The sequence below is a fragment of the Psammomys obesus genome, unplaced genomic scaffold (assembly GCF_907164565.1).
Source record: "Psammomys obesus unplaced genomic scaffold, mPsaObe1.curated_primary_1811, whole genome shotgun sequence".
NCBI classification, from domain to species: domain Eukaryota; kingdom Metazoa; phylum Chordata; class Mammalia; order Rodentia; family Muridae; genus Psammomys; species Psammomys obesus.
The window spans coordinates 32045573-32066417 of NW_026585644.1; the positions used below are offsets into that span (position 1 = coordinate 32045573).

Consider the following 20845-nt stretch of genomic DNA (forward strand, 5'->3'; position numbering starts at 1 on the left):
TTCTATTCTATTCTATTCTATTCTATTCTATTCTATTCTATTCTATTTTATTTTATTTTATTTTATTTTATTTTTGAGACAAGGTATTGCTAGGTATACTAGGCTGGCTGACCTCAGCCTGGAGGGCCTCCTGCCTCAGCTTCAGTGGTGTGTAGCTTGGTCTATAAGTACTGGATGGTCCCTAGTGTCCCCATGTCTCTACCATGGGTCAGCCCCTCGCACTCTGAAGGTACAGCCTGGCCTTCCTACCTCTGTAGGCCTGTTATGTACATCACAGGGCCTGGCACACAGCAAATGATTGTATCTGAAGGGACGGTACCCACCGAGAATGTAGAACAACATACACAGACAGTGAGAAACTCAGGAAAAACTTTGATTTTTGACCAATTAGGAGATCATTAAATGTTTTGTGAAATGATTCAATCATTGATTTTTCAACAGCAAGCTTTTAAAATAGTATTCATTTAGGAAAAGGTGATTTACACATACCTTCAGGAGCACAGAACAAAACAAGGGGAACCTGAATAAAAACATATAAAAAGCTTTGGCTTCAGCAGTGGGAAGCTAAGTGGTAGCACTGGAAGGAGGGAGGTTTGGGAGGGGCTGGGAGAGCAGGAGGGGGAGGGCGGGCCTACTCTGGGCAAAGAGGTTGAGGGAAGATGGAAGATGGAGCTCGGAATTCGCATGGAGGTTGGGGACCAAAAATGCTTTCCAAGGGTCGTTTAGGACACTGGGCTGGTGATGATCTGTCCCATGAACAGAGGACACAGTGGGACACATACGGGCACCCCAGGAGTCAGTGGTGACTTCAGAGAACAGACGTGAAGTCTGGAGAACAGTGCAGATTTAGCGCAGCAGGGCTGCTGTAGATGCCATGGAGGAGGCAGAGTTCCACTTGGGCCTTGAAGAATGGGAAGAGTACTTCCTAAGGGGGAAGCCTGGCAGTGCACTGTGACACAGCAATGGGAGAAATGGTGGGAAACGGGCTAAGCGAGAAGAAACGTTGGGGATGAACCTGAGTTTGGGATTAAGAAAATCTATTTGAGGCCAAATGGAGCCTCTGCAGAGGATACAGGCCCCAGGAGGGCAGCAGAGCTGTTGGAGAGGGCTTGTCTAGAATGTTGGGATTGCAGAGGGTAACCATAACCCATCATTGAGCCTGGCAGAATGTATGTTCCATGGGAGGGTTGTCTGAGGGTACAATGCTCAGAGGAGGGTAGACTCCCGGGAAGACAGGAGGAAAGAGAGCTGAGAACTCGGATGAAGCTGTGTGGAGGAGCCTCAGGATATGGGGCAGTCCAGGGGGGTGGGGAAAGGGTGTGTGTGGGTGTGTGTGTAAGTAGAGGAAGCTAGAACAAGCAATGGGTAGGTTACTAGTGTTCCTAAAAATGTCATTTACACAGCAATGGGGGAAAGATGTGGAGTGAACTTAGTGTGCCAAAGAACGGTGGGGCTGAGGTGCTGGGGCAGACTGGGCTCAGGGTACTCGGTGCTGAATGAGACAGGAGGGGGAGGCACAGGCTGAGAGGAGAGGGGCAGAGGGCCATGCCCAGCAAATGGGGCCAGGAGGGACAAGACAAGCCCCATAGAGTGAGGTTAGCCAGGAGAGTGGAGGAAGGAGTAGGGCAGGACTGGCTGCAGGGAGAAGGCAGGGCCTGCGTCTGTCCCATAGCATGTGAGAGCTCGGGGCAGGCTGGCACGGCTGCAGTGGGGCAGGGGAGGTGTCCGGGCTCTTCCGCTGTGATCTGAATCCATCTCCCGGGCCGCATTGGGGGAGCAGTTGGTGTTCTAGGACAAGGCTCCAGTCTGCCCATACCCCCTGGCAGCTGGTTTCTACCCACAGGGGCACCCGCAGTTACCTTGATAAGCCTTTTCCCGCTTCTTCTTCTCAGTGTCAATGTACTGCTCTGAGGCAGCCTTGATCTTCTGGACCCAGGCCGTCCTGGAGAGCAAGCAGAATGGTGGCCTGAGGACTGCCAGGCAGCTCCTGGGCTCCAGCATATTCCCCAGCCCCACACCTTCTCTCCTTTGCTAACCTCGGCTTCCAGTCACCTAATCTTAGTCCAGGTGACAGACTAGACTGCTAATTAAAGAGGAGCAGAGACTTCCTAAAAACAGCTTTCAACAACACGAGGCCCCAGTGAGGGACTGGGAGCTCAGAGCTAGGAGACACAGCCACACTGGTGGCAACCTGACATGCTGGCTGCTGGCTGGACAACTGTGCAGAGCAGCCGTGTTCCCTGGGCTTGTCAGAGGCGCCTGCCCCGGGAGCTCCACGGGAGGGAAGCGTGGCTGGCGGGCATGTGGTAGGGAGGGCCAAGTGCAAGTCTACAGGGTGCAGATCTGCGGGGGGGTTCAGGCAGCCCCCAAGGAAATGTTGGTGGGGACGGAGGCATGATCTGCCATTTGCGGAGAAGGCACCTGTCACTAGGCAGCTGTGTGACCAGTGTATCCACACCGGGCTGCTGTGGGCCGGAGAGGCTGGGGTTAGCGCTAGTAGGGCTCGCTCGTGAGTGAAGAGGACCTATGGCACTGGGACATGTCCGTGCTCCCTCCTAGAGTTCAGGGCAGGTGGCGTGATCAGGGCTGACCTCTCGTTAATGCTGTCTGCTCGGAGGGTGTACACCCGATCAATGTGGGAGATGTGGAAGACAGGCTCATCGCCGGAAGGCTCGGTGGGGAGTTTCACCAACACTTCATTCAGGAAAATGGGCTGAAAGAATCAGGGCCAAAATACTGGCTGTAAGATGGGCTCCAGCAGTCCACCCACCCACCTGTGTCCAGAGAGCTCTTTTAAAAGTTCTGAAAAGCCTTGTGGAGAATCAGAGAGCGGCCTGGTGCCCAAGGTCTATAACCAGGAAGAAAAGCAAGACTGTTTGGCAAATACCCAGGACTAAGTGAGTGCCACGGATCTGGGGACAAGTGCCTGGGCTGCTGATCTGACACCTGGCTTGGTGTCCCTGGTCACAGAGACATGGATGCTGGCCGTGGCGTGATGTCATGTTTGCCAGGAGGAAGCCACACTCTGGGGCTGGCTCCTGCTGTCACAGTAGCAGGCAGCTGAGCTTTGGCACACAGGGCTCCTTCCCTTAGGAAGTGACAAAGGACACACAAGCCACTTGAAGCAGGGGAGGAGGCCCTGGGAACAGGGCAGGACCAGGTGGGAGGGTGTGCTCAGACGGAGGTCCCATCGGCGGCAGACGGTGGACTCACCGTTTTATACATTTTGAACTGAGCGCTGGACTTGGAGCTGAAGAGCTTCTCAGAGCCAGAGGAAGCCGAGAACTGCCTGACCATGTAGGTGAGCAGCAGGAAGTCGTTGAAGAGGAACCCATGCAGTTCCTTATTGCTCTTGGTCTTATATAATTTCCCGCTGTGCAGGAGCTTCCGGGGACCCAGGCAGTTGGTGAGGGAGTTGAAAATAAGTTGCTTAGAGGAGAAAATGCACTTTGTAAGTGAACACAAATGATCCCAGTGCCCCGCACCTGAGGGTGCTGTGTTAACATCTTCTACATGGTGACACAGAATTACCTTTCCAGAACACACACAAACAAAAACCTTCCCATTTATCACTTTTTAGAACTCTCACTGACCCTGTGGAAAATCAATAGTTGAGTCTACTGATTTCTGCTTACAACAAAACCCCCAATGCACCCCTGCCCAAGGCAGGAAGGTGATCCAAGGGGTGTCCTGCAGGGCTGGACGGTGAACCCGAACGGTCAGTGGAGTATGGCTAGGTGAGGGCGGTACAGCCAGCTCAGCTCGCAGCCTCACCTCAGCCAGGCCTTCGCACTGCACATGCGTCTGGATCCATTCCAGCCGGTCTGAATTTTCCTTCTCGCGAACCCCCTCGTTCACCTGAGAGCACAGCTCCTCGGCTCGTTCCAGGGCCAGTTTCAGGGACGAGTGGTCCACGTGGTTCTGCGGAGTGTTCTCCAGGATCTGGAACAGGAGACATTGGCAGGTAGGTCGCTCTGTGCCCTTAGCCTGCCCACCAGCGGTCCACAGACTCCGTTAGCCCTGGCCTGCTGCTTACTTGAGTGTGGCCTTAGGCGAAACCCCAGTGAGAGGAAAGGTAATGGCGTCTGCCCTGGGAAGCACAGAGTCCCACCATCCTTGGGGGAACAGGGGCTGCTAGCTACACAAACAGGGGGTGACAGAAGGCTAGGGGTCTGACTGGGTCTTGATAACAGGCCAACAGGTACCTTCTCAGATCTCCCGAGCAACTGAAGTCATGCTTTTTGTTTATGTGGTTTTGGCTTTTTGAGCCAGGGTCCCTGAAGTCCAAGCTGGCAGAAAATTCACTATGTTGCTTGCTAAAACCTGTATTCTCTTTGTGAATATTCTCTAACTGTGGGTTAGAGCCCACAGTTCTGCTAATGGTGTTCTCTTTTGGTTGATGGCTCCTCAGCTAGACGCCTTTAACCTCCTGCCCCACAAACACAGTGATCATGGGATGCCAGGGCAGCTCCTGTGCAGGGGGATGATATCAGATCCTGCTTTTATTTCCCACTTCAAGACCTTAGCCTTTACACACATAGGAGCCTAGGGCAGGGCAGAGGATCGCTGGCTGTCTGGCTCTGGCCAGCCAGATGGATCCTTTTCCTGAGTCAGACCACCCGAGGACTCACACTTCGGATGAGCAGGGGGTAGCGAGTGATCCTCTGCATGGGCTTCAGCAGGAAGCTGGACAGGGGCATGCCCTTGCATCGTGGGTCTGAGGCCAACTTCTGCAAAAGAGAGAAGCCTGTGAGAAAACAACAGAAACTCTGGCCAGAACTCCTGCTGGGACCACCATCCAGATTTCAGACGTAACAAAAGGATCTGAAATCTCTCAGCCCAGCCCCACCCTGCTTAGCTTTCTCATGGGTTGTGCAGTTCATTCTTCCTTTGCTTCTAGAACTGCCCACCCCTGGCCATCCCACCCCAGCCCCAGCCCACTGGCTCCCGTCTTCAACACATCTTTCCCCTCCATTTTCTCTCAATGTAGCTGCTGCCCCAGGTTCAAAAAATTTAGGCTCAGCATCTGTAACGAGTCATCCTCTGGAGTTCTATCATTACATTTCACATTAGATGTTCCAAAGATACCTGCCTCAGTCTCAACGTAACCCCACATGAGGTTACATTGAGCCATATTTTCTATCTCCATAATGTATCCACTCACCTACCCACACTCCCATCCAGGAGTCCTCACTTCATCTGTCTGCTGACAGCTCTTGATTTCCTTTATTTCAGCATGTCTACCATTCCTGCTTCATCAGAAGCAACCACAACTGCCAACTGAGGTAATGAATGTATGAACCGTTGCCAGCACTGTCTCCACTGCCCTTTTTTTACATGCCTGATTCAACATTAATCTCATTCATTTATTCATTCATTCACTTTACATCCCAGTCATAGCCCCCTCATTCCTCTCTGCCTGGTCCCACCCTCTTTCCCTCTTCCCCTTCCCCTCAGAAGAGGGGAGACCCCCCACCCCTACCCATCCCAGCATATCAAGTCATATCAGGATTGAACATCCTCAACCATGGTGGCCAGGCAAGGCAGCCCCCCGCAGGTGGAAATGATAAAAAAGAATGTAAGAGAGTCCTTGTCAGAGACAGGCCCCATTCCCCTCGCTAGGGAGAGACCAAGCTGTCAGCATACATATGTGTAGGGGGCCTAGGAACAATAAAAAAAATTCTCAAGGTATCTCCATCTCTGATCTCAAGCTGTTCTACAGCACAACAGTAATAAAAACTGCATGGTACTGGCATAGAAACAGACTGGTGGATCAATGGAATCGAACTGAGGACCCAGAAATAAATCTACATATCTACAGACATTTGATTTTTGACAAAGAAATCAGAACCATACAATGGAAAAAAGATATCATCTTCAACAATTGGTGCTGGTCTAACTGGATGTCTACATGTAGAAAAATGCAAATAGAGCCATATTTATTACCCAGCACAAAACTCAAGTCCAAGTGGATCAAGTCCCTTAACATAACATGTGCTATACTAAATTTATTAGATATACTAAATTTATTAGAAGAGAAAGCCTTGAACTCATTGGCACAGGAGACAACTCTCTGAACAGAACACCAACAGCTCAGGCTCTAAGATCAACAATTAATAAAAGCTTCTGTAAGGCAAAGGACACTGTCATCAGAACAAAACTACAGCCTACAGACTGGGAAAATTTCTTTACCAACCCCACATCTGAAAAAGGGCTAATATCCAAAATATATAAAGAGTTCAAGAAAGTAAATACTAACAAAACAAATAATCCAGTTGAAAATGGGGTACAGGGCTAAACAGAGAATTCTCCACAGAGGAATCTCAAATGGCAGAGAAACACAGAAATGTTAACACTAACTTCTTAAGTCCCAGACCATGCTTCTCTGTGGCTACTTTCCCCTGGGACACCCTCCCTCCTCTCTGTGGCTCCTCTGGGCACCAGGTCATACAGGGTGCATCATGCTTTCGTGTCTCCTCCATCAGACTGTAAGTACATGGTGCAGCAGCTGAAGACGGTCGCCAGTACTCTGGGGTGAGCACCTTTAGTGACTGCGAAGTCACTTACTGCAGTCACAGACAGGAAGATTGTCCTCCTTTTGGTTTTCTGATAGACATGTACCCACCTACTTTGCTATGAAGGTATTTTCATGCTTTTTTTATTTTTATTGAGAAGTCATATTTGGGGGCTAGGGTTGTAGCTCAGAGGAAGAATTCTTGTCTAGAATGAGCAAGGCCAACAATAACATAAGGCAAGCTCTTTTTCTTTCTGGAATAGGATGGTTATTAAAGAAATATAATTTGCAAAGTTAAGAAGTGCTATTATAGGGGCGGGAGAGCTGGCTCAGCCGTTAAGAGCACTGGCTGCTCTTGCAGAGGACCTGCATTTGGTTTCCAGCAGCCACATGGGGGCTCACAACCACCTGTAACTCCAGTCCCAGGGGATCCAATGCCCTCTTCTGACCTGCACAGGTGCCAGGCATGCACGTGGTTCACAGACATAGACGTAGGCACAGGCAAACGCCCATACACATAAATAACTAAAAAAGATGTGGCGTTGTGGAAGTTTCTTTGGAAAAACAAAGCAGTTGATACATATGGTTGTTAACAAAACAAAACAGCACTTACTTATCCAGGGTGCACAAATCATAGTTCTAGTGCCAAGGGAAATAAGCTCTACCTGGAACACCACCACACTCAGGAAGCTGCTCACCATGTTTGTGCCTCCTTTGGGAACTGACCGGACACTCCTGCCGGCTGCTGCGATGCCGCAGCGGGAGGTGTGCCGCTGCCTCCAGGCTGAGGAGGCCTGTACTGTCTGTAGCACAGACATCCAGATGTCCCAGGCTGGGCATACCTTTAAAAATTCCTTGAAGTCCGTGTCCTCATCTGTCTTCTGCTGTAACAGGGTTGCCCCATTCAGCTGACAGCTGCAGAACCGGATGTAGGCCTGCATGTGGGACAGCTCTGCCGCCAGGATGTCCCCAATCATCTGAACTGGCATCTTCTCACCCCCAGTCTTCTTCCGCACCCGCAAGGCCCTGCAAGGAACTGACGGTCACTCTTCTTCTCCACAAATGTCCTTCCTTGGCAATTAAAGGGCGAAAGCTACCGAGATCAAAAACAATGGCACCCAGCACATGATCTAGGAACCTTGGACCCTGGGAATAAATGGCTGGTAGGAAGGGGCAGAAGTGTGGCCTAAAGCTCTGCTGGCTGAGCCAGTCTGGTGGAAACATTAGCAAAGAAGAAAAAGGCAATGAGGTCTGCACATCAGGGTGCTTTCTAGGCCTTTGGGAGAGTCTTCAATTCACCTTAGTTTCTTGAAAAAGTTCCTTTTGAAAGATAAAATCTGTTTTTCCTCATTTAAATCCAAGAGAAAGAAATTTCCAAGGGCACCACAGTGGCTAGGGGTTGGAAAGGACCGGTGTCTTCATGGTGGCTGTGCCCCAGGCAGGGCAGGGATGTGGGCAGGGTTAAACTGGCCAGCTGGCCTGCAACACTGTATAACGACAGAAAGCTCCCTAGGGCGGGAACAGCACATGAGCCCTGTGCAGTCACCTGGCTGTGGCTACAGCCCTCTCCTGCCTGTCCCTCCCCTCCTGCTGAGCCCGTGCTGTACCAGCTTGGGATCGCTCACTGGCAGCTTTCCCTGTTCAATCAAAGTAGTTTGGCATGATACTTCTTTACTTTTCTCAACAATTACGTGTTTAAGTTACCGGGCATCTCAGCAAAGGCTATTGGACTGCAAGGAGTACAGGGGCAGTACAGTACAGAGTACAGTACAGAGTTCCCTTGCTGGGTGGTCCCTGAAGGGCTCCGGTGATGACGGCGCAAGACACCGTCACGTGACACCCACAACTCACTTCAACAGCTTCGTGTTGGACATGATGAGCTCCTTCCAGTTCACAAAGATCAAGGCCATTTCTGCTTCAGTGAGGGAGCCCGACTCTGCCATCCGTTTCTGGAAAACCTGAGTTCAAAACACAGACCTCGCTTAGCCCGAGTGTGGGTACTCAGCCACGTGTGACTGCCTGCACTCAAACAGCAAGACAGCGGCACTTCAAATCAGCAGGTTCACGGCTGGGAGATTTTTAAAGGGCTGCTTGTCATTACTGCGCACGTGTGCACATGAGGGAGAAGAGGCAGAAACTAAGATGGAGCCACAGGGTAGAGGGTGGCTTTGTGGATGGGTTTGCTCCTTCCATGTTTTCGAGGTGAAAGGGTCTCACTGAGCAGTGCACCTGCCTTCAAGCTTCTGAGCTCTTCTCCTGTCTCTGCCACCCATCTTGCCAAAGGATGTTACAGATATTACAGACCCCAGGGACTGAACTCCAGGACAAACGCTTTGACCGGCTGAGCCATGCTGGCTCACTATTAGATTTGAAACTGCACAACTTCCCTACTTTTCCTAGTTAGAATTCTATTAAGGCTGATTTTTTTAGGGCTGAATCTCCTGCCTCCTTCCTAGGCTTGCCGTGGGGACCAAGCAGCGCTGGGCACAGGGCCCTGCACGGTAGAACCCACAGAACAGACAGAGTGACTGCTGTGGAGCTGATCATTTTGGAATTCTTGGGACCCTCTGAGTTTGCTGGGCAAGAAAACAGTGCTGTCTTCTGCCACCCCATAATGACCCTGAGCAGATGTGCCCAGCAGAAGCCGGTGGCAGAAATACTCTCCACTTGAATTCCACATGCACACACGTGTATACGGGGTTCCCGCTTAACTGCATGGATAAGCACAGGTGAAGCAACTCAGCTCCTGGCATCGCTCATTGGCTTATGAAGAAGCCGCAGCTCACAGAGTGATTTGCCCAAGGTCCATATAACACAGGGCTCTGTTTTATACCATGCATAAGCTCCACACTCAGCAGGTGATGAGGTGCAGCCCCCTGAGGTTCACAGGCCTGGAGATGTTCCCTCAGATCTCACCACAGGCCCTGACACTGCAGTATAACTCGTAGGTCCCTAGCCCCTCTATACAGCCACACTTCTTCCTCCTCCTGGCAGAGCAGACTCCTAGTGGTCTGACCATAACTGGGGAGCCCTTCCTGGTTGGGGCCGGACCTATTCTCTGGGCTTGATTAGATTACTGTTCCCTCTTTTGGTCTTTCTCCAACAGGATGACTGTGCAAAAGAAAGATAGGAACTCCTTGGCTACCTCTGGTCTCTGCCATTAACCTTATGGAATGTTTCTGTGTTAATGTGGGCCACAGCTGTCAGCTAGAAATGCTGTGAACTGGGGCGATGTCTCAGCTCCACACAACACAGAGGACACCTACAACAATCCTGCAAACATTGTTCTCCTGCCCCGGGCTGCCTCTGAAGGGTGGGCAAGGCCTCTGTTCTTAATTCACTGCTGAGTTGTTTATCTCTACAGAAGCCTCGGGAGCAGGCTCAGGGAGGAAGGCAGAGGGAAAAAGATGGTAGTCTTTAGAAACGTCCACGAGAAAGTCATTTTAGCACAGTGCTTCCACCCTAAATCCCTGACAGCTTCTCAGAATACTGGGTGAGGAGGGTCGAATGGACATTCCTGAGGTGCCCAGCTGGAGTAGGCAAGCACCCCATGTCTGCTTATATTATGGGTGAGTACTTGGGACTCCACAGCCATTCGAAGTCCCCCTGGACTGTGCCTGGCAGCAGCGCTGACATTCCTAGGAGGTTGGTTGGGATCATGGGCTTTTCTTCTAGGCCATCTGTACTGGTATAGGGAAGTAGAGAAAAATGCATCTAATCACTCAATGCGTATTCAAAGGCTGACCAGGGCCAGGCTCAGTTTGGGGATGAAGAATGAAGGACAGACAGACATGGTGAAGGATTTAACTCAGTTGGTAGATGCCTGCCTAGCAGGCATGAAGTCTGGGGTTCAGTCCCCCCCCAACACCACATAAACTGGGTATGATGGCACATGCTTGTAACCCCAGTGCTTGGAAGATGGAGGCAGGAGGATCAGCTGTTTGAGGTCATCTTTAGTTATATAACAAGTTCAAGGCCAGCTTGGGCTAAATGAGACCCTGTCTCAAAACCAACCAACCAACCAACCAACCAACCAACCAACCAACCAAAAAGTAGAATATATATGTATACATATATGTATTTATATATGTATATGTATATGTATGTATATATATATGTATATGTGTATATATATGTATACATATATGTATTTATATGTTATATGTATATGTGTATATATATATATATATGGTGCTCACAGGTGTGAGGAAAACAGGCATACAGGCATTCCCAGTGCAGGAGTGAGGGCAGTGTATGTGTGCAGGAGGTGCTGCAGCTGCTGGGGCAGATGCAGAAAGATGCAGCCCCTGCTCCACTCTGCTCGCCAGGTCACAGCAGGTATGTACCTTGGTACATTTCCTGGCAACTGAAAGCCATGGAAACAGAAGCAGAGTAGAAGCAGTGTAGAAGCAGAGTCGCCTTTTGTGCTTTCAGACACAAGCCACGGTCAAGTGTGCCTCTCAAGAGGACGCTGTCATCAGCTTCGATGCCACTGGCCACGTGTACAGGTACACACAGTATCTACATGGGAATTTTACAGGTTGCTCCCGTTTGGTTTCCTAAACTGACATAAACATTAGCTAGAGGTATCAAAGCCAAGGAAAACGTCAGGTTTCCAAATGGCATTGTAAATACAGTTAGGCAAGAACTGGACCAAGCCCATGGAGGCCTTCACACCCTCTCCAAGCCCTTCTCCTTCAAACATCCACCTAGGATGTTCCCTGGTGCCCTTCTCCCTGCTCTACACTGAGCGGGCTCAGCTGGGGAAGAGCATGTGCCTGTATTAGGACCTTAGTCTTCTGCCTTATCAGCGAACAGGGGCAGCTATCAGCTACAGGAGGTCCCGTCGCTGCCTGGGGGTCACATGGAAGTGATGCCCAGACAAGGGACACAGCTCAATGGTAAAACAGGTGTGTGGCATGTGAGAGGTCTTGGGCTTCTGACCCAGCCCTGCAATAAAGATGGCTCACAGTGCTTCCAAGTGAGAGTGGCAGGGACAGCCAACCTCTGTCTCCTGCTGGAGCCAGAGACAGCCCTCACCTCAACGACCAGCTGCAGATCATCCACATAGCGCTCTTCCGTCTGGATGAGCTCGTGAATGTAGCCCTGTCTCTTCCTCTCCATGGGCTGCATCGTGTCCAAGGCTTGGAGATCGGCACACCCTGCCGAGAGAAGAGTTGTAGAACTTAAAGCACCGCTTTAGTCACCTCACAGAAAACGGACATTTCTCAGCAGACGTGCCGGGCCGCCATAGGAGTGCCACACGTTTGCAGAGAGCTGGCGGGAGACACTGATCAGTGCTCCCACAGGTCAGTTTTACCACAGCTATGGAGTTAGAGCATGCTCCTGTTTGCTGAGCAACAGTGGGAGAATTCGGGATTCTAGAAATAGCTCAAACAGACCAGAATTTCAGCATCTCATGGTTCCGAAAATTCTTGAAATGATTAAATAAATCAGTAATTGAGACCGATGTTTTCCAAACTACAGCTCATGAGCCATCGCTGGGTCATCAATTTTGGCCCAACAGTCACAAAAGAAGTACAGTCTACCACTCACATGGTGCTGGCAAGTGCTTAGATGATATAAAATGCCCAAATTCACTTTGAATTACTGTTAAGAAAACGACAACAACAAAAAGGCCTGAGAACCTGTTTCCGGAGTTTTCCAAGGAAAGATCTAAGGATAGAAGGTCTGAAGTTCTCAGGACCCAACAAGACCCAATAAGCCCACTGAAAGCAAACCTGCAGGACTGGACCCACCACCGGATGCAGACATAGCCACTCAGAGGGGTCACATGCAGCTAGCTCACAGGCACATCAGAGACTGACATCACAGCCGAAGCAAAGCCTCGGCACAGCAGTCCTGGGAACTACCCCTCAGGCAGCCCTTCCTTAGGCAAAAAGCAGAAACAGGCAGGTATCGTAAAACCAGATTTGTAGGAGGCTGCGTGATTGGATGGGGGCAGCTAACAGGTCAAACCAATGTGGAACTTAATCGCACTAACTGGCTTCTGGCTGGTTGCAGGAGGCCCTGTGGTCAATTAACTTATGATTATTTTTGTTTAAATCTTTTTAAATTATTTATGTGTATGAACTCAACGAGGTCACAGAGATGTAAAGTCCCCTGGAACTTTAGTCATATTTGTGAACTGCCTAATGTGGATGCTGGGATTTGCACTCAGGTTCTCTGCAAGAATGCAGTGTCTTAATCACTGAGCCATCCTTCCAGCCCAATCACCAATTAAACTGTAACCAAATGACCACTGTAGCTGTTTTCTGTAGACCTCATTTCTGTTTTTAGATAAATGTTATCGGATAACATTGCTAGCTAAAGTCTCAGTAGTTCTGGTAACTGTTCTTCAGGAATCATTTTTAGTTTGTGGTTATTTGCTGAAATAAATGCTACTAAACTGAATTGGCTTAAGAAATTTCCCTTTCCCTCTAAATGGTATCCAGGATGCTGCCACGTGAAGCAGCAGGTAAAGTATTTCCAGCCATAATGAAAAATAATTCTTTGTAAGCTAATAATAAATAAGTGAAAATTAAAAAATCATAGGGGGGAAAAAAGCTGGGTTCAGTGAGCTAGCTCAGCAGGTAAGGGCGCTTGCTGACAAGCTTGATGCCCTGAGTTTGAGCTCTTGAACTCATGATAGGAGGAGAAAACTGACTCCCACAAGTTGTCCTCTGATTTACACACACACACACACACACACACACACACACACACACACACACACACTTTCGTTTGTTTCGTTTTGTATTTTTAAAGCTAAGCTAGAAGAAGACAATGAATGGAGTGCCCTTCACCTGAGGCAGCAGAGAGCTGTCCCTAGCACAGGCTTGGGTATGAAGACAGTGCTGGAGGGTGCAGAGGTCCCCACAGGGAGCCCAAAGCAATGAAAGAGAGCTGGCCAGAGGGAGCACACGCAGGGATCAGACTCCTTTCTCCTCCTTGTGTGTGGGGGGTGGGGAACCCGGGAGGGTAGTGCCCATGAGGCGAACACTCAGGCTGCTTACACCCTTTCTGACCTTTCCACTGCAGGACTAGAGACTGAGCTCACGACCTTGTGCATGCGAGGCCAGCGCTCTACCACTGAGCTGTATTCCCACCCTCTTATGAGGTAAAAAAAATATATTTGTAGGTCGGGTGTGGTGGCGAACATCTTTAATTCTAGCACTCAGGAGGCAAAGGCTGGTGGGTCTCTGTGAGTTTGAGGACAGCCTGGTCTACAGAGTGAATTCCAGGACAGCCAAGATTCCACAGAGAAACCCTGTCTCAAAAAATAAAAGAAAGAAAGAAAGAAACCAACAGTACATGTACGGGTGTTTGTGTGTTGCACAGATTTGGGCTAATATACAGTTTAATGAGGATAGTTTTTTCTAATTCTGCAGGCAAGAATAACAGGTTTATTTAAAAAATTGCTCAATTTAGTGGGTGACATGGGGTGCTGGCCAACCAGAAACCACAGTGCTACTGTCATACTCAAACTGCCAACTTTGGAGCACTGAATTTTGTTCTGTCTGCCAAGGAGAACTGCAAGCAGCATATACACAGTGAAGACCAGTTGGATGCTGGCGTGACTGGACTGTGTCTAGCATGGAGGACAAGTGTGGCTGACGGCTCATTAGCAGTGCTACTCACTGCATCATCAGAGACACTGGTCATGGTCAAGTGACTGCCGGAAGCAATCAGAACCTCTGATGAGGTTACTGCACCTGTTACTTTAAAAAAATCGAATTTTATGTGTATGGGTGTTTTGCCTGCATGTACGTCTGTACACCAGGTGAGTGCCTGGAACTCACAGAATGAGAAGAGGGCACCAGATCCCCTAGAGCTGGATTCCAGCTGGCTGTGAGCCACCATGTGGGTGTTCTTAACCACTGAGCCAGCCCAGGGCCTATGGTGTTTTATAACCTCAGTCATTCATGTTCCTTGTTTGGGATTTTTTGAAATATCTGCATTCAATCTCTACTATTGTGTAGTACTTTTCTTTAAAAATTTTCTTTCTTTTCTTCCTTCTTTCTCCCTTCCCTTTCTTTCTTTCTTTCTTTCTTTCTTTCTTTCTTTCTTTCTTTCTTTCTTTCTTTCCTTTCTCTCTCTCTCTCTCTTCCTTTTTTTCCTTGTTTTATTGAGACAGAGTTTCTCTGTGTAGCCCTGGCTGTCCTGGAACTCACTTTGTAGACCAGCTGGCCTTGAACTCACAGACATCCTCCTACCTCTGCCTCCAGAGTGCTGGGATTAAAGGCATGTGCTGCCACCTCTAGCTTTAAACAATTTTTACTTACATCGTACATTTATTTATTGCGTGTCTGTGTATGCGTGTGCCACAGCATGAGAGTGGAAGTCAGAGGACATTCAGGAGTTGGCTCTTCCTTCCACCACGCGGGCGCTGGACACTGAGCTCAGGCTGCCATGCTTGGTTGGGCAGCCCCCTTGAGCAGCTGAGCGGCCTCACCAGCCCTCCGCGCTTTTCTTTATATTTACTCATGTTTGGAGTTAAGTGTGCTTGTGGGTTTTTGCAAGTCATTAAGGTGGATACATAATCATTAAAATGAGTCTGTGTGAGTCTGTGGTGCTGGGGCTCAAATGCAGAAGGCCGTACGCACTAGGCAAGCACTCTACCACTGGGCCCCAGCCCCAGCCCTGAGCCTGGACACATTCTGTACAGCACTGCGTTTGTATCACTGTGCCTGTATCTCACTTTCAGTGAGTTCCCTTAACATGCACCAGCACCGGCCTATCTAGAAGAACAGCTTAGAGCCTCAGGAAGAGCCTCAAGTAGCATCCATGTACATTGACATGTACATGGCGTCTGCTTCGTAAGGATGAGGGTGGAGTTGACTCATCACTGCACTGCCCTGACCCCTGCATTTCATTCCAATGGCCCTTCAAATCCTACTCTCGGTTCAGTTTCCGACCGTTCACTTCCTGTGTTCAGGGGGCCAGTCTCCCCTAAACTTTCTGCCTTTTACTTTCTCACTCCATATTTCTTTTCTGGTCAGGGTACAGAAATCCTATTTCTCTCTAGGGCCAGAATCCTTAACTGGTCTTCTCTTGCAGATGCACCCCACCCCATATTCAGTTTTCACAGCTTCATTTTTAGCCATAAAGAGTTAGATGTCCCTCCTGCTCATTAGTAAAGACAAGCACACTGGCACATTTCCTTCAGCCCCATTCCCTCTCCAGCATCTCTCCTTTTCATGTCATTGCCAAAGTCACCAGAAGGTCTACACTTGTGACTCCCTTTCCTTTCTTTAGCTGTGCTAACACCACCATCGGGGGGGCAGGAAGGACCCCAATATTGCTGGGTGCAGTGCCCTCTTCTAGCTCACAGCCTCCTCCACCTGCCCCTGCACTGATACCTCGGAAATGCTGCCCCTTCAGAGTCTTGCTGTGTCCCTTCTCAGCCTTTGCGATGTTCCTCTTCCTGGTACCTCCTTTCTGAATGTCTCCCTCTGTCTGCTGCCAAGCTCTCTGCTTCTCCTGAACCAGCAAAGGCCAAAATAGGAGATAGCATTCCTGTCCTGTAAGGTCACAGGAATCTGGCCACACTGCGGGGGAAGCTTTCTTCTTGCTCTTCGTGGGCCACAGTGCCATCAGCCTGTTTGATTCTGAGAAGCCCTGTCCCTACACTCATCAATGAGGCGTGTGCCTGAACCCATCCAGTAGAGCCTGTCCAATAAAGAGGTGCTGCAGATGTAAACCACACACTGGACTCTGAAGACATATTTAAATATGAAATTTAAAATATTGCATCAGTAGTATATTGGCCAGATGCTGGTGGAATTCTTCTGTGATTCTAACACTCAGAAGATGGAGGCAGGTGGATCTGGAGTTAACAGGCCAGCCTCGGCTACAGTAAGACTCTCAAAAACAACCCAGTTAACCAACAAACCAGCCAGCTAACCAACCAAACTTACTATATATCAGAATGATATTTTGGATACATTGATTAAATACTACTGGAATTTTGTGTCTTTTTACTTAAAAATATGACTACCGGAAAAATTTAAATATGGGGCTTCTCCAGCTACTCCCTTATTTCTGTTGAACAGTTCTAGCCGGCCACTGTATGTATATATGTGTGTGTGTATATATATATATATATATATATATATATACACATACATATATATATATATATATACACACACACACACACATACATTTTTTAATGTTCCTTTCCTTACACAATGTTAAAAGGCTTCCACCGACTACAGAATGAAGTTCTAACTGAGGAGCATGGCTCCAGGGTCTCCATTGTCCAGCTCCAGGCTGCTTCTTAGCTTCTGCATTGACAGCTCTGCCATCTCCCCCACCCTGCCCCCACCTCCTGCCTGGGGCTCAGTCCTTACAGTGTGGCACACAGTCTTCCTGCAGCTCTGCGAAGTTCTGCCTTTCTTTCCTCCTTCACAGTCTGGTTCCCACAGAGAATCCTTCAAAGTGAGGCTCGAGGGGCACCACTGTGGGGAAAAATCCTTTCCCATCCTTCGTCCCACTGATACCCGGACTTGTTTCTCTGTGGCTCCTTGTTATTGGTTTGTGTCCATAGTCGGTGGCCACTGTGGGTCGCGGTAGCATTTGTTCTGCCATGGTCCTACATTCCGGCCCCTGATCCTGTATTTTAATATGCTCTATAAACTAGCTCGTATTGTTCTTAGTCCATAAAGTGATATGCCCCCTGGTCTGTGTCTAACACAGGTCTAAATATCAGACTAGGTATGGTGCTCTGAGCCCAGGGACCAGCCACGTTTGTTAAGTGGTGAGAACATGGTGTTGGGCCTGGGCCATTTGCTCCCAGGTGCACTTTCACCTTGACCTTTGCACAGAGGCAGAGCCTGTAGGCTGCTCTCTCTGTGCTCTTGCTGTAGCTGGTTTCTGCCTGGGTCTGGCAGGGGATTAGAGATGACAGGGTGTAAGTCCTTCTACCGGAATGAGGGACTAAAAAAGGCTTTGTCCCTGTTGGGAGAAGAATGGAGATGTTGGCTTAAGCATCACCAAAACTTGGATTTTAAAAATTCTCAAACTATTGATTGAACACAAAAATTGTCCCCTAGCTTGTGGTAATTCAGGGGTGCTCAGCCAAAGAAAGGGTATAACGTGTTGGGAGGATTACTCTCACCGCCGGGAAACCAAGTCCTACTAAAGAGGAGCTCAAAGTACAAAAGTCTCACACACACACACACACACACACACACACACACACACACCACAATGAGAGAACTTATCTCAAAAAAAAAAAAAAGGTGGCGAGCAACAGAAGACACCTGACTTTGACCTCTGGCTTCCACACCAGTGTACATGCGCACCCACACATACACACACATTAATACACACATGCACTACATACAATACACCAAAACCACATAGATTTTAAAAAAGCAAAGACCAACAGTAAATATTATCACGGAAGTAATACATTAATGGATAAAATACCAAATTAAATCCATCTAAGAGTTATTAAGTGTGAGATGTAAAGACAAGTGTTTAGAAAGTAGCTCAGAAAGAAAGAAAACACAAACTTATGACAAAGCCAGCACACACTACACGGGACACAGCACACCCTGCGCAGTGGTTGAGGCAGGGAGGATAAAAGGAAGGCAGCGCTGAGATCACAACCGTTCTCTCTTACGGATTACATTACTAATGTCGTATCTACAGAGTCATCACCAGGCTGGGTGTGGCAGCTCCTGGCTGTAATCCAGCATTCAGAAGACTAAGACAGGGGCACTGAGATGAACTGGAGGTCAGCCTGGACTATATACTGAATTTCAGGCTTGTGTGAAACTGCAAAACTTTTATCTTGGAAAACTAGAATCAATCAGAAAAACCAACAAAATAAAATAAAACAAATGCCAAAGGATCCGCATGAGACACTGTCAGCCATCACCTGGGAGATATGACAATATTGAGCTTGTCTGTAATGCACAAAAAGCCTGAAAGTATAACATAAAAGGTGGAATTTTTCTGAAAATAAATCTGCGTCCTTGCAAAAGAAGAAAAAGGAAAAAGAAAAAAGGCAACAATAATGTCAGTGGTAAAGCTGATACTTTTAAATGAAAATTATCAATATGAGCAGTGTGAACAGTTAATAAGCTTGACATGTGAACACATAGAAGAGAATACACATTTCAACAAATACCAGTGTCTATGGGAAAACATTTACTGAACATAACAGGAAATGTGCACAGTTAACACTACTTTCAAGTGTTTCTCTTTATGAGAAACATAAAGAGAAACATATTCTTTATGAGGCTGCTGAGATGGTTCAGGGACCAAGGGCACTGGCTGCTCTTGCACAGGACCTGAGTTGGGTTCCCAGCACCCACAACAGGCTGTGCACAGCTGCCTGGAACTCCAGGGGACCCAGCATTCTCCTCTGGTCTCCACAGGCACCCGCACTCACACGCACATATTCCCCCACACAATTAAAAAAAAAAAACAAAACACAAGTGAAAACCTTTTATTTATTATCATTCTGTTTGGTGTGTGCACCACTGCAGGCAGAGGGCAGCTCTGTGGCGCCGGTACTCTCCTCCCACCTGTGTGTGAGCTCCAGAGATTGAACTCAGGCCATCCAGCCTGTGTGGCCCTAACTGCTTTATCACTGAGCCATCTCGCCAGCCCTCCACACGTTTTTACCGTAACTGTGTTTATGTATGTGTGTGTGATGTTCGTGCATGAGCATGCATGCCATGGTGCATGTGTAGAGGAAAGAGGACAACTCTGTGGATTTAGTTTTTCTCCTTCCTTTGGACGCATGTTTTCAGGATTCTGCCGTGTATGCCTTTACCTGCAGAGACACCTTGCCGGCCCCAGGTATTTTTTGCTGAAAGAAAGGCAGCTTCCTAATGTCCCCCATGGTTGTTCCATTAGTAGCAGTAACTCATTTTACCTGCCCCACCACTAACTCTTAGGATCCCTCTTTCCGGTTCTGTAGATCCGCCCAGGGCCAGGCAAGAGTCCCACCCTGCCACCTCCTTCCTCTAGGTCAGCATCTCTCCTAATTTTGTCCTACCTCCTTGCCCTGCCTTTCTAGGTCTCCCTTCCTTCCTCATCCTCTGCAGCCATTCGGACTCCTCATGGTGAGTGAGTGTCTTGTTTCTGGCCTTGGGACTCTTCTCTGTGGACTCAGCGATCTGGTTAAGGATGTGTTGGCCCACTCCCACATTTATACTCTGCACACGACTGTACATTCTCTTGCCTATGCAGGATCTCCCTCTTCAAGACAGTGCTAAACACCACATCCTTACCATTGCTGCCTAACTGGCTCTTCCTCCAGCACCTTCTTTTTTTTTTTAATTGATTTATTTATTTATGTATGCATTCTGTGTACATTGCCAGAAGAGGGCATTATATCCCACTATAGACAGTTGTGAGCCACCATGTGGTTGCTGGAATTGAGCTCAGGACCTTTGGAAGAGCAGCCAGTGCGCTTAGCCTCTGAGCCATCTCTCTAGCCCCCCTCCATCACCTTTTAACTCACTACCAGCACCATTTCTTCCCAGCTCATGCTAAGATCTCTGGATACAGACCTTATTACCCTTCTTACTCACTGGCCCTAATGCCAAAACACACCCATAATCTGATCAGTTTGCACCACATCCAGACTCAAGCCACTCTAGTCCATTCCTTTGCCTGGATCACTGAGCACATTACTAGTGGACCTCCTTGCTTCTTTCTGGTCCTTCCCCTCACTGTAATCTACCAGGGTGACCCTGTTGAAACACATGAGATCATGGCTCTCCTTTTATTAAGACCCCCGAAAGACAAAGTTATAAAACAGCCCCCTCTGGCTGTCCCCTCTGTTCCAGGTCACCGGTCACCACCCTGTTCCTTAAACATCATAGGGACACTCCTATGGCAGGTCCTAGAGTGTGCTGTCCCCTCCTCCTGGAATGGTCCTTTCCCCAGATTCTCCTGCGCCCTTCAAGTCTTTGCTCCGACAGTATCAATCTGGAGACATCTTTGAGTGTCTGGTTCAAAATGAAATCCTTCCACCCCCACCCAGCACTCTCTCCTCCCTCCCTACTTTATTTTCCTGGGATACGGCATCTGTTCATTTTCTGCTGTCAACTGCCAGCAGGCAGTATTTTTGTCTGTTTTATAATCTGCTATATCTGCAGTGCCTGGCACCTCAAGAAGGTTTTCAAGGATTGGTAAACTATGATAGGAGATGGACCCTGACCTACAGACCACAAAAAGTGATGGAAATTTCCTCGTAGGCACTGATGGACAGGAAGCATGGACAGAAAAGAATGGCAGGTCAAAGTTCCGGGACAGCTATTTGGAGTGAGCTGAACTACAAGGCCCTCACAGCGTGGGTGGATG

The 20845-nt window shown here is 48.6% G+C and overlaps 1 protein-coding gene across 2 annotated transcripts in view; it reads right to left on the bottom strand.

Moving 5' to 3' along the window:
• Itsn2 (intersectin 2) overlaps window positions 1–20845 on the bottom strand; it is a 111278-nt gene that overhangs the window by 3679 nt on the left and 86754 nt on the right. For both annotated transcript variants that reach the window (XM_055626135.1, XM_055626126.1), the window contains 8 exons: window positions 11555–11676; window positions 8366–8472; window positions 7357–7540; window positions 4632–4730; window positions 3775–3942; window positions 3214–3429; window positions 2592–2713; window positions 1860–1942 (listed from right to left, as the gene is read on the bottom strand). In XM_055626135.1, the coding sequence (XP_055482110.1) occupies window positions 1860–1942; window positions 2592–2713; window positions 3214–3429; window positions 3775–3942; window positions 4632–4730; window positions 7357–7540; window positions 8366–8472; window positions 11555–11676 (1101 nt within the window). The remainder of the gene's footprint in view (window positions 1–1859; window positions 1943–2591; window positions 2714–3213; window positions 3430–3774; window positions 3943–4631; window positions 4731–7356; window positions 7541–8365; window positions 8473–11554; window positions 11677–20845) is intronic.